The 17,785-nt window shown below is 39.8% G+C and overlaps 1 protein-coding gene across 1 annotated transcript in view; it reads left to right on the forward strand.

The window, feature by feature from the left end:
• MSH3 (mutS homolog 3) overlaps positions 1-16,836 on the forward strand; it is a 220,591-nt gene extending 203,755 nt beyond the window's left edge. The window contains exons 22-24 of the mRNA XM_015140339.3: positions 4,814-4,943; positions 13,166-13,334; positions 15,769-16,836. Coding sequence (XP_014995825.2) covers positions 4,814-4,943; positions 13,166-13,334; positions 15,769-15,880 — 411 coding nt within the window. The 3' untranslated portion in view covers positions 15,881-16,836. The remainder of the gene's footprint in view (positions 1-4,813; positions 4,944-13,165; positions 13,335-15,768) is intronic.
• The last annotated feature ends 949 nt before the right edge of the window (positions 16,837-17,785 follow it).

Here is a 17,785-nt window from a genome sequence, read left to right on the forward strand (position 1 = left end):
GTCTGATAATTCCAACATCCCTGCCATAGCTATGTCTGGTTCTGATGCTTGCTCTGTCTCTTCACATTTGTGGGTTTTTAGTTTTAGTATGCCTTGTGACTTTTTCTTGACAGCTGGCCATGATGTATTGGGTAAAAGGAACTGCTGTAAATTAGCTTTTAGTAATGTGGTGGTAAGGGGCTAGGGGAGGAGTCCTATGATTAAGTCTCAGTCTTACCTCCCTCCCACCCCTCAGGTGGGATAGGAAGGCTGGAGTGGGCTGGAGTTCGATATTTCCTTTCTCTCATGTGGAAGGCTAGAGGAGAGTAGAGTTGAGTCTTTCCCTTCCCCCAAGTAGGTTAGGCTCTGATAAAACCCCAGCAGGTTTTTAAACTACTTAAGGCTACTTAAGGCTCCGCTTTAGTTTCTTTTGAGGCAGGCCTTGTTAAGAACAGAGTGCCCTGGTGCATTTCAAAATAGTTCTTTCTTTCTTCCCCTTGCCTGAAGCATAAGGGGAATTTACTGCAGCATTTATTGTAAGAATCAAGTGTAACTCCTGGGAGTAAAACTCACAGAAGTGTGCTCCCTTCCCCCGTGACTCGGTTCCCCTGGACTTTTTGACTCTCAGACTTGTTGACACTGAGCCTCCAGTAATTGATCAGTTCCAGTTCCAGTTTTCCTACCCTGATACTGGTTCCTTCAGAGGTTTCTGCCTGCATTTCAGCCCAGGAAAGTTGTGATTCTTTGTATCTGCTTGTCTGTCTGTAATTTGGGGGACAGTGGTTTGCCTGTAACTTCGTTTCTCTTACAGATCTAAGAAGAGTTGATTTTTCAGTTTGTTCTACTTTTTCCTTGTGATGGAGAGGCAACCTCCAACCTTCTTATATGCTAGACTGGAAACCAGAAACTTCCCTGACCTTTTTATGGATGGAAATCTTTCTTTTCATGGTTCCTTCTGATCTTTGGATAGGGAAGAGAGATCAGAGAGGAGCAATAAGGGAGGTCACGTGTTGCTGCTGCAGGCTGAGAACAGCCTTGAGGAGTGCAGTGTCCAATCCCAGACCCTTAGGCTAAAAGTGCCTATCAGCTTGGAGAAGGAGCACCATGGAGATAGGTGGTCCTAAGATCCCTCAGGGCAGATTTTAAGCACAGCTTTTAAAAGAAATCCTGCCTTAATATGTTTCTTTGTTATTGTTATCAGAAAGAAGGCACACGGTCAGACTTTTAATAAGGTGAATGGCAGGTGAATCAAAACTGGAATTCTTTGATTTAATTATCTCCTTATGCCAATATTTAAGCTAAGATTGGTGTTAACTTTCCTCCATATAGAGGTTTCCAGAATATATAAAATATGCCTTAAAATAATGCTTATTAAAGAATCCATGAGACTGGGTGCAGTGGCAGACGCCTGTAATCCCAGCACTTTGGGAGGCTGAAGCAGGAGGACCGCTTGAGCCCAGGTTCAAGACCAGCCTGGGCAACATAGTGAGACCTCTCTCTACAAAAATTAAAAATAAAAAATTAGCCAGGCATAGTGGCGCATGTTGCAGGAAGTCAGGGACCGCGAACGGAGGGACCAGCTGAAGCCGCGGCAGAAGAACACATATTGTGAAGATTTCATGGACATTTATTAGTTCCCCAAATTAATACTTTTATAATTTCTTATGCCTATCTTTTCTACAGTCTCTGAACATAAATCGTGAAGATTTCGTGGACACTTATCACTTCCCCAGTCAATACACTTGTGATTTCCTATGCCTGTCTTTACTTTAATCTCTTAATCTCGTCATCTTCTTCATAAGCTGAGGAAGATGAATGTCGCCTCAGGACCCTGTGATGATTGTGTCAGCTGCACAAATTGTTTGTAGAACGTGTGTTTGAACAATATGAAATCTGAGCATCTTGAAAAAAGAACAGGATAACAGCAATGTTCAGGGAACATCAGAGATAAGACTTCTGGCTGCTGGTGAGCTGGATGGAACAGAGCCATATTTCTCCTCTTTCAAAAGCAAATAGGGGAAATATCACTGAATTCTTCGTCTCAACAAGGAACATCCCTGAGAAAGAGAATGCGTCCTGAGGGCAGGCCTATAAACAGCCCCCTTAGAAGCGTGCAGTCTTTTATGGTCGAAGCCGAAGGGATGAAATAAGCCCCGGTCTCCTGTAATGCTCCCAGGCTCATTAGGATGAGGAAAATTCCCACCTAGTAAATTTTGGTCAGACAGGTTGTCTGCTCTCAAACCCTGTTTCCTGATTAGATGTTACCAATGACAATGCATGCCCGAAACTTCATTAGCAATTTTCATTTTGCCCCATCCTGTGGTCCTGTGATCTCGCCCTGCCTCCACTTGCTTTGTGATATTTTATTACCTTGTGAAGTATGTGATCTCTGTGACCCACACCCTATTCATGCACTCCCTCCCCTTTTGAAAATCGCTAATAAAAACTTGCTGGTTTTACAGCTCGGGGAACATCACGGATCCTGCCGACATGTGATGTCTCCCCCGGATACCCAGCTTTAAATTTCTCTCTCTTGTGCTCTTTCCCTTTATTTATCAAACCAGCTGAGACACTTAGGAAATAGAAAAGAACCCATGTAATCATTAGGAGCGGGTTCTCCCAGTAGGCACACACCTGTAGTCCTAGCTACTTGGGAAGTTGAGGTGGGAGGATCCCTTGAGCCCAGGAGTTTGAGGTTACAGTAAGCTATGATTGTGCCATTGCAGTCTAGACTGGATGATAGAGTGAGACCCTGTCTCTAAAAAAAAAAAAAATTGTTAATAAAGAATTCATACTGACACTAACAAAAATAAACTTTAAAATGGTGGAGGTGAGTGGGGAAAAGTGAAACCTCTGCTTTACAGAATACCAATGAATAAATGTAGGAAGAATTTCTTAATCAGCCTTCAATAACCACTAGAATAATAACTGATTCAGGCAGCGATAATCAATAGATTATAAAACCTTTGGATGAAAGATTGTTGGAGAAAAGGATATTCATATATCTCAAAATATCATTAATAAAATAGCAGGTTATTTATTAATTACAAAGGGAAAAGGTATAGTGAAGAAATCTGATGGGTACCCTTTTCAACCAGATAATCAAATTTGGCATCCCCAGTTATGTGAAATAGATATCACATCCCTCCTGATGTGATGCACTGGGAAGGATCCATCACCTACATATCCGTGGAATATTCCTGGTATCAACGAAAAGAGTCAAACTCTGTAAAATATTTGAAGAGATTTATTCGGAGTCAAATGTGAGTGACCATGGCCCGTGACACAGCCCTCAGAAGGTCCTGAGAACATGTGCCCAGGGTGGTCAGGGTACAGCTTGGTTTTATATATTTTAGGGAGGCATGAGACATCAATCAAATACATTTAAGAAATGCATTTATTGGTTTGGTTCAGAAAGGTGGGACAACTCAAAGGAGGGTCTTCCAGGCTACAGGTAAATTTAAACATTTTCTGGTTGATAATTGGTTGAGTTTATCTGAAGACCTGGGATTAATGGAAAGGAATGTTCAGGTTAAGATAAAGGATTGTGGGACCAAGTTTTATTGTGCAGAGGAAGCTCTCAGACTTCACAGAGAGAGCAGGTTGTAAAATGTTTCTTATCAGACCTAAAAGGGTGCCTGGCTTTTAGTTGATTATCTCATGGATCTGTAAAGGAAGGAAAACAAAGGGGGAAGGGGATTCTGTATAGAATGTGGATTTTTCTCACAAGAGACTTCACAGGGCAATTTCAAGGTGTGGCAAGGAAGTATATTTTGGGGTTAAATATTTTTTCCGTGTCTCATAGTGTTGTGCTGGAGTCATATTGAAAAGCAAGTCACAATATACAGGGTCAAATAAAACCCATCTGATGAGAATCCATGGTTTGTAGGGCATGAATCCCCAGACCCCTTAGGTAGGAATTTGGGCAAGATAAAAAAAATCAGAGCTTAGTCCTCATTGGCAATGATGTTTGGAGGAAATAGCAAAGTCCAAATTGAAAGACATTATGCAAAACAGCATAAGTGCCCCCTCCACCCACACTCTATTCCTGTAGGAAAGGATACTTGATACTTCAAAAATGTCCATGTCATAAAAGACAAAAAAGGAAAGAGACAAAAAGAAACATTGTTGGGAAAATTAGGGAGATTTAGGGACTGTATATGTTACATAATAGTAATATATTTCTTGAGTGTAATAATTGTATTCTAGTTATATAGGAGGATGTTTTGTTCTTAGAAGATAGAATCTTTGGCCCGGTGTAGTGGCTCACGCCTGTAATCGCAGCATTTTGGGAGGCCGAGGCAGATGGATCACGAGGTCAGGAGATTGAGACTATCCTGGCTAACACGGTGAAACCTCATCTCTACTAAAAAAAAAAAAAATTAGCTGGGCATGGTGGCGGATGGGTGCCTGTAGTCCTAGCTACTCGGGAGGCTGAGGCAGGAGAATGGCATGAACCTGGGAGACGGAGCTTGCAGTGAGCCGAGATTGTGCAACTGCACTCCAACCTGGGTGACAGAGCGAGACTCCATCTCAAAAAAAAAAAAAAAAAGAGAATCTTAAATCTTTAGGGATGAAGTGTCATGATGTCTGCAACTAATTCTCAGATGGTTCAGGAAAAAATGTCTGTGTCTGTGGAGGAGGAGGAAGAAGGGAAATATGACAAAATATTAACAATTGGTTATCTAGATAAAGAGTATATAATAGTTGGTCGTTGTACTTTTCTTGTGACTTTTAGGAAGATTTAAAATTTTTCCAAAGAAAGTTGAAGACAAATTTTAATTACAATAAAATTTAAAAATGAAATAACATTTATTCTGTCTTATTGCTTTAGGTGAAATCCTTAACCCTGTTTGTCACCCATTATCCGCCAGTTTGTGAGCTAGAAAAAAATTACTCACACCAGGTGGGGAATTACCACATGGGATTCTTGGTCAGCGAGGATGAAAGCAAACTGGATCCAGGTATAAAATATTCCTACAGTTGGTACAAATATTGGTTTTCATGTTTGATACCTCAAAGTTTGTTGGAACATTAACTTACTGCTTATTAATAATGAAAGCTGTGAATGTGAGCTATAAATAACATTTGTCAGGATTCATTTTTGCTAAGCTTTAGGTCAAGTAGAATTTACATTTATCCATGCTATCTCTGAGTCCTTCTCTGGTCTTCCTTGTCTCATTTGTCGTGGCAGCCCTTTTCTCTTTTTTTTACAGGAATAGGGTGTGGGTGGAGGGGGCACTTAGGTTTTCCTCTTAGTGCCTTGTACTCTTACATGATTCATCTCAGTATAGATGACAGTCAACTGCAGAATGTAATTAGTCATCTTTTAAAAATGCCCAATATTTTCCCCAAAATATCATTTAACTTACTAAGGGCCATATACTGTACTGGACATAGGTTTTTCTTTTAATATTATAAGGAAACTGAATCTCAGACAGGTAAAGTGGTTTGACCATGTCAACCACTTAGATGGGGGCTAAAATGAGCCTAGAATTCACTTCTGCTTCTGGGTACTCTTCTGTGCCCCTCTGCTAGAGCTGCTATGAAGGAAATCTACAATATTTTTCCTAGTCTTTCCAGTTACTGGTGTCACAGAAATGAGACATTTTATGAAAAAGAACACCGTTAGCCAATAGCAATAAATTTAAGTGCCATAAGTAACATAGTAGACTTTAGCATTTTTTTTTTCTGTTCAGTAGTAATTGTTTTAAGCTACCAGCCTGTAGAACTGTGGTGGTTTGCGCAATTGGTATGCTACAATGGAAAATCCATCATGCAAGATATCCCAGAGTCCAAATTTTATTTTGGAAAAGTAATAGGGATGGACCTGAAAAAGAAATCAGGCAACTGGCCCAAATGAAACAAAGCACTGGCCCTAAGATAAATGTAATGTTAGGCAGTTCCTGCTTTTCACCACCATGCAGTCTTGAAAAACACATCATAAATTCTGTCATGGAGGTAGTTTTGTATCTATTAATCTGCATCCAGGGTGACTAGAGGAGACTTAAGCTAAAACCCTTGGGACAAAGAGAATAGAGTTCACCAATAGGGAAGAGGAGGAGTCAGTGCCACTAATAAGCATTTGATGTGAACTGAAAACTAACCCAGAGCATTATACCTTTCCCTTAAATGTTCTGGGCATTTTATTTTATTGATTTTAATTTTTGTGTTTTGTTGAGATGGGGCATCACTGTCATCCAGGCTGGAGTGCGGTGGCACGATCACAGCTCACTGCAGCCACAACCTCCCAGGCCCAGGTGATGCTCCCATGTCAGCCTCCCCAGTAGCTGGGACTACAGGCGCACACCACCATGCCTGGCTGATCTTTGTATGTTGTGTAGAGACAGGCTCTCACTATGTTGCCCAGGGTAGTCTCAAACTCTTGAACTCAAGTGATCCTCCTGCCTTGACCTCCCAAAGCTAGGCTTACAGGGATGCGCTACCTTGCCTGGCTGATTTTAATTTTTATCAGTGAACATAATTTTTATAATTCAGTGGTGCTAAAAGGCTCCAGCTGACAAGCTTCCATCCCTCCAGTCCTTGTCCTTCCCCATCCTAGTCCCAAGGCAACTACTTTCAACACTTTTCCCCATTTCTGTTGTATTTCTAAGTAATATGCATATTTTCCTGTCCCTTGATTCGTCAAGTTGACTATTGTCATTGTGTTAATTGAGAATCTTCAGTTTTCCCTTCCTCTGTCCTTCCAATGTAGTCATTTCGCATTTATTGCATGTCATTCATATTTGTTATTTTCATTATTATTGCCATGCTAAGTATTGCTTACTGATGAGCCAAGTATGAGACAAGTACATTTCTTTTACAATGATTTCTGTTTTCTCAAAAATAAGAATTGACTGTCCTTAATTTTTCATTTTGTTTTTGAGTCTATAGCTGAATCTTCCTGTACCCTCCAATAGCTTCGTAAAATGCCTCTGTAGATGTTTTTCCACACAACTGAACCTACTGGTTCCCATTTGTCCCACTGGGGCTCTTCCTCCTGGAGCCCTTTGTCCTCCTGCTCATCTGAACTGGCTGCTATCTGGGCCTGCTGCATAGCTGTCATCCCGAGCCTGCCTTGCCGGCATCCTAGGAGTTCCCTTACCCCTCTTCTAAGCATGTGATTTCAAGGAACGAAACGCTCGGTCTCACACTGGCTCAGACAAAAGGATGCAGTTATGTATAATCCCATGTTCCATGAACTCCAGAGGAAGAGTGGGCTTCAGCGCCTCCTTTTTGCAATTCCCAGGCTCTGTCTTCCTGCCTGGCCGGTTTTATCACCAGGCTAGTGATAATGACTGCAGCCCTTCCTGGCATCATGTCCAGAATGTCCAAAGGAAGAAAAGAGACAAGCATTTCCCGTTAACTCTTTCTTAGAACAAGGGAACTTTTTCTCAGATGTCTTCCACTATCTCACAATTGCCTCATCGCATTTTCGGAATTGAGTAACAGGCTCCTTCCTAAACCACTCCTTAGCAGAGGATGGCAGGGGCGACTTTGATGGGCCTAGGTGAATCAGGATCCACTTCTGGAGCTGGCTTTGAAGACCCAGTCCCCTGAGTTAAATGATTAGGAAGTTAATTCCTTATAAAATCAAGGTTTTCTTAGGGGTGGGATAAATGTTGAATTAGGCTACTACTAATATCAACTAAAGGAGGTAAAAGTTTTGAGATTTTTCATGAATGAAAATGTTTCACATGCTTGTTAGCCATGTGTATGTTGTCTTTTGAAAAGTATCTGTACATATCTTTTGCCTACTTTTTAATGGGTTTGGTTTTTTATTATAAATGTATGTAAGTTCCTTGTAGGTGCTGAATATTAGATCTTTGTCAGATGCATAGTTTGCAAACATTTTCTCCCATTCTATACATTGCCTGTTTACCCTGTTCATATTTTCTTATAAATGTATGTAAGTTCCTTGTAGATGCTGGATATTAGATCTTTGTCAGATGCATAGTTTGCAAACATTTTCTCCCATTCTGTACGTTGCCTGTTTACCCTGTTCATAGTTTCTTTTGCTATGCAAAAGCTCTATAGTTTAATTAGGTCCCATGTGTCAGTTTTTGCTTTTGTTGCAATTGCTTTTGGCCTCTTAGTCATGAAATCTTTGCCCATTCCTGTGTCCAGAATTGTACAAGCAAAATATCACTGATTATTAGAGAAATGCAAATCAAAACCACAATGAGATACCTTCTCACACCAGTCAGATTAGCTATTATTAAAAAGTCAAAAAATAACAGGTGCTGGTGAGGTTGTGGAGAAAAAGGAATGCTTATACACTGGGTAAGAGTGTAAATTAGTTCAACCATTGTGGAAGACAATGTGTTGATTCCTCAAAGACCTAAAAACAGAATTACCATTCAACCCAGCAATCCTATTACTGTAATAGCAATCCTATTACAATTTATATACCCAGAGAAATATAAATTGTTGTGTCATAAAGACACATGCACACGTATGTTCATCGCAGCACTATTTACAGTAGTAAGACATGGAATCAACCTAAATGCCCATCAACGGTAGACTGGTTAAAGAAAATGTGGTACAAATACACCATGGAATACTATCCAGCCATAAAAAAGAATAAGATGATATCCTTTGCAGGAATATGGATGAAGCTGGAGGTCATTTTCCTTAGCAAACTAATGCAGGAACAGAAAACCAAGTATTGCATGTTTTCACTTATAAGTGGGAGCTAAATGATGAAAACACATGGAAACATAGAGGGGAACAACACACACTGGGGCCTACTAGACAGGGGAGGGTGGGAGGAGGGAGAGGATCAGGAAAAATAACTGATCTATACAAGGCTTAATAACTGGGGGATTAAATAATCAGTACAGCAAACCTCTGTGACACAAGTTTACCTCTATAACAAACCTGCACATGTACCCCTGAACTTAAAAGTTTAAAAAATATATGTAGCTTCTATGTTCAAATTTATAGTTCAGCCAGGATTAGAATTTTAGATTGAAAACCATCTCACTCAGAATTTTGAAGCAGTGCTCCACTGCCTGCTGCCTTCCAGTATTGTTCCTGGCTATATCTGTGCTTCATCCATTACCTCTCCCCCAACTTCTCCTCTTCTGTATGAGGTAGAGGCCATTGCATAGGTCATCAGTAAAATGCCCCACAGGTCTTTTGGATGGCTTTTAAAATACTCTATTTCCCATGATGTGATAGGTAAAACAATGGACAAATAGTTAAGAAACCTGTATTTTAGTATATTCCAATCTGTATGATCTTGGACAAGTCACCTAACTTCACTCACCCCTAAATTTTTATGAATCTGTTCTAAAAGCAACTTCAGAAATTATTTGTCAGCACATATCTCCTGAATAACTGCTTAGAGAAGTTTAGCTTAAATATAAATCTTGCTAAGTTTCCCTATAATAAACAGAAACATGAATTATTACTTCCACTGACTCAAAGCAGTGCCAGGTAAACATTTTAATAATGTCCATTTAAGATGTGGCCATAGCTTGTAAGTAGTTACTTCCTCATCAAGAACTTTTGCTGTGAACCTGTAAAGAAACAGAGTTTTACTCATAAAACAAGTTTTATTCTCTCCCATGTGGCTTTTTCTGACTCCATATTTCCATCCTGCCAGCACCCCAAACCCCTCTCCTGCACAGAGGGTAAAGGAGTACATAATTACAAAAAGAGATCCTCCAGGTGATTATGGAAGAGTGGTCACATTCTTTACCTTGAAGGTGTGAAAACTACCATAATGTAAAGTGGAGACCAGCATATAATGACACACTCAGCAACTATTTGTATGTTAACAAGGTATTCAGAGCAGTGAAATATTTTATGTAAGTTAGCTATATTTTGTAGCTATATTATACGTTATATAAGAACGTTGTTATAACTATCTCTCGTGCACTCTATATATGTCTACATATATATATATACACACACACACACACTATTTGTATAAAACAAAAAAAAATTAAAAGTCATCAATAGGCCAGGCATGGTGGCTCACGCCTGTAATCTCAGCACTTTGGGAGGCCAAAGTGTGGTCAGATCACCCAAGGTCGGGAGTTCGAGACCAGCCTGGTTAACCTGGAGAAACCCTGACTCTACTAAAAACTAAAAATACCAAAAAAAAAAAAAAAATAGCTGGGCTTGTTAGTGGGAGTCTGTAATCCCAGCTACTCAGGAGGCTGAGGCAGGAGAATCACTTGAACCCGGGAGGCGGAGGTTGCGGTGAGCCGAGATCATGCCATTGCACTCCGTCCTGAGCAACAAGAGCGAAACTTAGTCTCAAAAAAAAAAAAAAAAAAAAAATTCATTAACAAATTTTTAGGTAGGGGGATTTTATGGCATTTATTAGGCTCCCAGAAAATACTGATGGTTAGCTGGATGGATAGATGGACAGAGAGACAGATGAATGAATCTTGTTTAGAAAGGTCAGCATGGAGTCTAGATTATATTGGAGAACTGGAGACGGGGAGATCAGTTAGGACTAACACAGTTGAAGTGATAAACTATTTTTCTGTCTTAAAGATAAGAAATGGCTTTTTTGATTGTCTATTGCTTTTCACTTCAGTCTTAGTCTTGTGAACTTTGAAAAGTAACAAAAAGTTATCCAGGTTTGCGGGCACTGGCTTCTAGCTGCGTCTTCCCTAATCTGTTCCCACCTACTTCCGCACCTGTGTTCCTCAACTTTCATTTGGGGGCAAAAGGTACTCTCAGTGCCTTGTAACGGAAATTTGGGTCTGTGTTTCTGAGTGAGTTGGTGTTCTCTCCACCTCCTACTTCAGCACCCACCCTTAGAAAGCTCTTATCTGTCTGCTGCCGAATTCTTAGAGGAGGGCCAGGAAAAATCCATTGTCCTTTTTCTCTGTTGTGTTCAGTCTTTGGCTTTTTAAATTTTCACTGATAAAAGAAGAAAAGCATACACATCTATCAAATGAAATAATGATTGAGAAAAAGCTCTTAATAAACTCATAAGTATACTGGGATTGTAGAAATCTTTGTAACTCTGGCCCACCTTGGACATTTTTGCAGCACAATGCACATTTTGCAGCACAATTATATTGAATTTCATAATAAAAGTTACATAATATCCTGAGCTGCTTTAGCTTAAACTACATGCAGTGGTTTATTATAATTATTGTACTTCATTATATCCCAGTTCTTTCGAAGTTTTAAGTTCATGTGTATGTATATATGACAGGCTGGGTCCTCTAGGAAGCAGATTCTGAGATTTGCATTCAGGAGGTTCACTGGGAGTGCTGGGCTGTGTTATAGTCAAAAGGCTTCAGCCAGCCCTGCAGAGAACTCTGAGGCTAGAATCGTCCTTCAGAGTTACCTCAACTTGGGGTGAGGAGGATAGACCTCTATACCTTTATTAGTTATCTTTATTAATTTGGGGTAATTTGCAAACAGTGTGCAACAGATTACCCCCCAAAGCATAGTGGCTTAGAACAACATTTATTACCTCATAGTTTCTGTGAGTCAGGAGTCCAGGGGCAACTTAACCACACCTCTAAGGCTGAACACCGTAGCCCTATGAGAGATCCTCTAGTTCGGTTCCTCATAGGGCTACAGTCAGTCACTGATCAGGGCAACAGCCATGTCAAGGCTTCCCAGCTCACATGTGGCTCTTGCCAAGCCTCCCAATATCTGCTTCCAAGCCCACTCATGCTGCTGTTGGCATGCCTCAGGCTCTCGCCGACTGTTGGTGGGAGACATCAGTTTTTTCCATGTGAGCAGCTCCATAGACAGCCCACAACATGGCGGCTGGCTTCCCTCGGAGCAGGCAGGCAACAAAGTGAGCGTACCCAAGTCAGAAGCCACAATCTTTCTGTAACCTAATCTCTGAAGTGATATCTCATCACTTTTGCCGTATTCTGTTCATTAAAAGTGAGTCACTGGTTGGGAATGACACAAGCACGTGAACACCAGCAGGCAGAGGTCTTTGGTGGCCATCTTCGAGGCTACCTACAACAACCAGTCACTGGCTGCAGGCTGCCCCAAAGCGAGGTGTGGTCTTGAGTGAAGCCCCCTCTTCAGCTGCAACAATTTCCAAAGAAGGCAAACAGTCGAGGGTTGCAGGCCAACAATCTGTCTGACAGCTGAGGGAATAAACTCTTTAGTCTTAAGAGGGATCTGGGTGGTACTGAACAGAATCCAGTATGTATAGCTCTTAAACTGAATATTTAATAAACCAGAACATCTCAATCCTGTTATTTAAACTGACCAACATGTAATATTTTCTTACCTGTTTTTAAGGGAGAAATTATAGGCCTGGCACTGTGGTTCATGCCTATAATCCCAGCACTTTGGGAGGCCGAGGTGGGCGGACCACTTGTGCCCAGAAGTTCGAGAGCAGCCTGGGCAACATGGCAAAACCCCATCTCTTAAAGAAAAAAAAAAAAAATTAGCTAGGCATGGTAGTATGCACCTGTAGTTTCAGCTACTCTGGAGGCTGAAATGGGATAATCACCTTGAACCTGGAAGGTTGAGACTGCCAGTGAGCTGAGATTGTGCCACTGAACTCCAGCTTGGGCAAGCAAGTTAGACCCTGTCTCAGAAACATAAAAAGGAGAAATTATATTGTATCAACCACATACTAAGATCATTCTCATCCCAGCGCAGTGGCTCACACCTGTAATCCCAACACTTTGAGAGGCCAAGGAGGGAGGATTGTTTAAAGCCAAGGAGTTCAAGACCAGCCTGAGCAACATAGCAAGACCCGATCTCTACAAAAAATATTAAAAAATTAGCTGAGTGTGGTGGCATGAACCTGTAGTCCTAGCTACTTTGGAGGCTAGGCAGGAGGATTGCTTGAGCCCAGGAGTTTGATGTTACAGTAAGGTATGATCACGCCACTGCACTCCAGCCTAGGTGATAGAGCGAGACCCTATCTCTGAAAAAGTAAATAAATAAAATCATTCTCTTTTTAATATAGATGTTCAGTTCAAATTTGCAATGAATCATTTTTGAAAACTATTTTAAGTGAGCTAAAAGATCCTATATGCACACAGCAGTTTCAAAACAGTATTTACCTTTTTCTTGACATATCAAATTAATAAATGGATCTAACAGGCAAGTAGGAATAGTGATTTCAGATTGTATGATTTAATAAAGTTATGAGAATGTACATGTCCTTTTTAATCCTATAATTTATTTCAGCATTCGGGCACGGATTTGATCTCCTTTCTTTATTTCACAGGCGAAGAACAAGTCCCTGATTTTGTCACCTTCCTTTACCAAATAACTAGAGGAATTGCAGCAAGGAGTTATGGATTAAATGTGGCTAAACTAGCAGATATTCCTGGAGAAATTTTGAAGAAAGCAGCTCACAAGTCAAAAGAGCTGGAAGGATTAATAAATACGAAAAGGTCAGAATGATTATGCTACATTTTTTTCATTTGTAATGAAACCTAAGTTGTCCAAGAAAGAGGAGTGTCCTAAAAATGAACATCAGATCTCCTTTTAAGCGCCTCTTCAAATATTCTGAACCATTTAATTATGATGAAGTGAAAACAGCTCTTGCAAAGCTCAGGTGAATTCAGTGCATCTTCATTAGATCATTAAGTTGCTGAATTGGTTTTTCAGTCATTTTTATAAAGAATTAAGTTAATTCCTTAATATGTGCCACATTGGTTACTTTAAAGATTCAATTATGCGAAAGGTTACTGAAGATATTGAGAACCTACAGAAAATTTATTTTATTCATAGATTTTATTCAGATATGCAACAATTACATCCAGAAATTCTATCAGAATATTAATGAAATAGTACTACATAACAGGCAATCATAGTCAGTATCCACATGTCACTTATTTTGTAGACTGTGACAAATTTTTCATTCTAAACAGGCTTCTGTCACTTTAAATGCTTATGGGAATACTTTCCACCTTTACCCTTGCTATCCAGCTAGTATGTAGTCAGTACATAAATTAATCTTAATGTAAACCTGAGATACACTTTGAAAGAAAGATATTCCTAGGGAAATATCATATTCGTAAATTACACCCTTTTGTTTCCCAAATATAAAATTCTGAAACAACATAAGCTCCCCATCCACCTACTGCCCTACCCCTGCCATACTTGGGGAGCCTGATGTGCTGGGTACATTAGTACCCTGGTTGATAACCATATGACCATGATGAACAGATTGTTGATCGAACAGAAAATCTTGGCTGGCTACTGGTGGTTCCTATGTTATACTCCAAGAATATTCTTTAATATTTGGTAATAATTCTGGGAATTATTACCAAATTTCAATATTGAAATAGTAATGCCTATCATACTAGCTAAAGAAACAGTTGCTAACTTGTTTACAGTAGTGCAATTAACTTCTCTTTCTCTACCTCCTTCTCCTGTGCTTCCGCCTTGCACTCCTCCACTTTGGTGTACTATAGTTGACCAAGTCCAGAGTGCTGGGCTCTACAAATGGCACACAGCCTCCTCTAGTGACACTCTTTTCTGGCTCATTTCCAAATCACAATGCCAAAACAGAAGCAAAGTGGCATAATCAGTTTCAGCCTATTTCTGTTACAAGCCAGATTAATATAAAATTTTTCCTGAGGGAAAATTATCTATGAGAATTAAAAAATAAAGTTAGCCCTCTTCCTCTGCAAAGTCCAGAGACAAATTAAACTCTCTTTAGTTGCCATATTATTATTGTTCTTTTTCTCTGAAAAAAAACCTAGAATAAAGCTTTACTACAAAGGATATATATATACAAGATAGCAATAAACTATGTCAATTTCTAAATTTGCTATAGAAATATATGCAAGCTAGCAATAAAATATGGCAATTTCTATATTTTCATATATTCTTGTTTCTGCTATATAGCCTACAAAGCAAGAGCAAAAACATTCACAGATTACTCATAACTCTTCCAACTAGTAAGTGACATTTTGAAATCTATGAAGTTACCTCGACAAGATGAGAGAATTATTAGAAGATGTTGCTTTGGGATAGAATCTGATCATTTATCAAGATACTGTATTTGTTGTTTTACCTTTTTTCTAAAAGTGCTTATCACATCAATTCCTTTGGCCAGATCAAAGAAATCAAACTGAATCTTGGGCCTTAGTGTGTATTTGTTATAATAGTTGCTATTTATTGGATGGTTACTGTGTGTAGAAACCATTCTGAGCAGTCATTTGCAGCAGCCTAGACACTGTGCCAGCTACTCTTCTCATCGCTTTACATACATTATCTCATTTCATCCTTATGGCAGCCTTATCCTCATGGTCTAGTTGGGGAAAGTGAGGCCAGCAAGGACAGCACACTGACCCAGAGTCACACAACTCGTTGATGGTGGAGCAGTAATTGGAACTCAGATACTCTAGCTCCATACCCTAAATACTCAATTGGGTTGCTATTCTGCAGGGAAAAAAAAGTAAGTCTGTGTTATGCTGGCGTTTTACTCTTTAATTAGCTTCATTGTCTTCGGTTGGTGTTACTTTTCATCCTGGGAACACTTCACAGGAGTTTCTTGTCTCCAGGTGCAAATAAGCACACACCACCAGCCTCTAGCAGAGTTTGAAGGAGGAGGAGGTCAGGTTCTCCCCTCTGGGGCTGACAGGGGTAAGGATTTTAGGAGAAAGCACAAAGGCAATAGTGGCAATTGGTAACCTGGGTCCTTTGATTATAGTAGCAGCTCTGAAAGCTCCTTTCACCAGAAGGGTGACACTGACACAGCTTCCTAACTATAGAGCCTGCCCAGTATTCAAATATTGCAGACTTTTCATAGCTTCTGATGAGATGTATTGTCTCCCAGCAATTTCATTTATTAAATAGTATTTTATTTTTCCCCAGGAAGAGACTCAAGTATTTTGCAAAGTTATGGACGATGCATAATGCACAAGACCTGCAGAAGTGGACAGAGGAGTTCGAAATGGAAGAAACACAGACTTCTCTTCCTCATTAAAATAAAGACTTACATTTGTGAACAAAAAATGGAGAATTAAAAATACCAACTGTACAAAATAACTCTCCAGTAACAGCCTATGTTTGTGTGACATGTGAGCATAAAATTATGACCATGGTATATTCCTACTGGAAACAGAGAGGTTTTTCTGAAGACAGTCTTTTTCAGGTTCCTGTCTTCCTAACTTTTCTAAGTATAAACACTCTTGAATAGACTTCCACTTTGTAATTAGAAAATTTCATGGACAGTAAGTCCAGTAAAGCCTTAAGTGGCAGAATATAATTCCCAAGCTTTTGGAGGGTGATATAAAAATTTACTTCATATTTTTATTTGTTTCAGTTCAGATAATTGGCAGCTGGGTGAATCTGGCAGGAATCTCTCCATTTGAACTAAAATAATTTTATTAGGCAGCCAGTTTATCCACCAAGAACATAAGAATTTTTTATAAGAAATAGAAAGAATTGGCCAGGCATGGTGGCTCACGCCTGTAATCCCAGCACTTTGGGAGGCCAAGGCGGGCAGATCACCTGAGGTCATGAGTTCAAGACCAGCCTGGCCAACATGGCAAAACCCCATCTCTACTAAAAATATAAAGTACATCTCTACTAAAAATACAAAAACGTTAGTCGGGCATGGTGGCGCACGCCTGTAGCCCCAGCTACTCGGGAGGCTGAGGCAGGAGAATCTCTTGAACCTGGGAGGTGGAGATTGCAGTAAGCTGAGATCACGTGACTGCATTCCAGCCTGGGCAATATAGTGAGATTCCATCTCAAAAAAAAAAAAAAGAAAGAGGAAAGAAATAGAATTATCAAGCTTTTAAAAACTAGGGCATAGAAAGAATAAGGTCATGAAATTTAAAATATTAAATATTGTCACAGGATTAAGCAGTTTAAAGACTTGGATGAAATTATTTGTCATTTGTTTGAGTAATGAATATTTAATGAATACTTGCTATAGATGATGGTATGTCCCATTGAATTTTGGTGTTTTCAAGTGTTTGGAAATTGTCATTTTTTTAGGTGTAATTATGAAATTAAGGTTACTGCTTTGATCAGCGCAATACACAGAAGTGAACTTATTCATTTGGGACCTTGCTATTCATCAACATACCAAGTGTATGATCTTCCCAGTAATGAGCCTTACAGCTTAGTTGATTCATAACAGTGCTCCCTTCCTGCAAATTTAGGGTAACACGTGCTCAACTGTGTCCCTGGGTTTTTTACAGCACTTACAATCTGGCTTCCCAGATCCATGTGTTCTTTTTGTTTCTAAATATATGATCTTGCACAAAAGCTCTCCATCCTATTTTCCTCTCTTTTATTATTTCTGCTCAGTTAAATGTCTTCCCCACATTTGATGGACATATTTTTCATTCCTTCTTCTGCATTATTACCTTCAGTGATCCCAGCAATGACCCCAGACACAGGAGTCAATACAGTGTCCCCAGGTTGTGGCTTCACTTTTGAGTCAGTCACTCTTTAGCTATCAGACTCCCAACCTTATTGGAGTTAGAGTATGATGTAGTTTGATTCTACCACCCGTCCAGAGATACTAATGTATAGTCAAATTCTCAAAACTGTCAAAATAGAGTTAGTTGGAATGTATGCTTTAACTTTTAAAAAGAACAAAATTGTTTCAATACTCTATATAACTGTAAATGTCTTATATTCTTTCTAACAAGATTTCAAAGATAGTGCTGTAACCTCACCTCACAGGGAGAAAAGGAGATGACTCCAGGAATGTGATGCCCATGCCAGAGGGAGCTGCAGGGACCAGCAATCACTGGTAATGTCCAGGTGGACATCTGGAGCCACCTCTCCCTCTTGCTTGGTCCAGGCCAGCATCAACACTGAAGCAGGTAGGGGTTCCAGGAGCATTGTGTCCTGGCAGTGGCAGCACACAGTG

The sequence above is a fragment of the Macaca mulatta genome, chromosome 6 (assembly GCF_049350105.2).
Source record: "Macaca mulatta isolate MMU2019108-1 chromosome 6, T2T-MMU8v2.0, whole genome shotgun sequence".
Taxonomy (NCBI): domain Eukaryota; kingdom Metazoa; phylum Chordata; class Mammalia; order Primates; family Cercopithecidae; genus Macaca; species Macaca mulatta.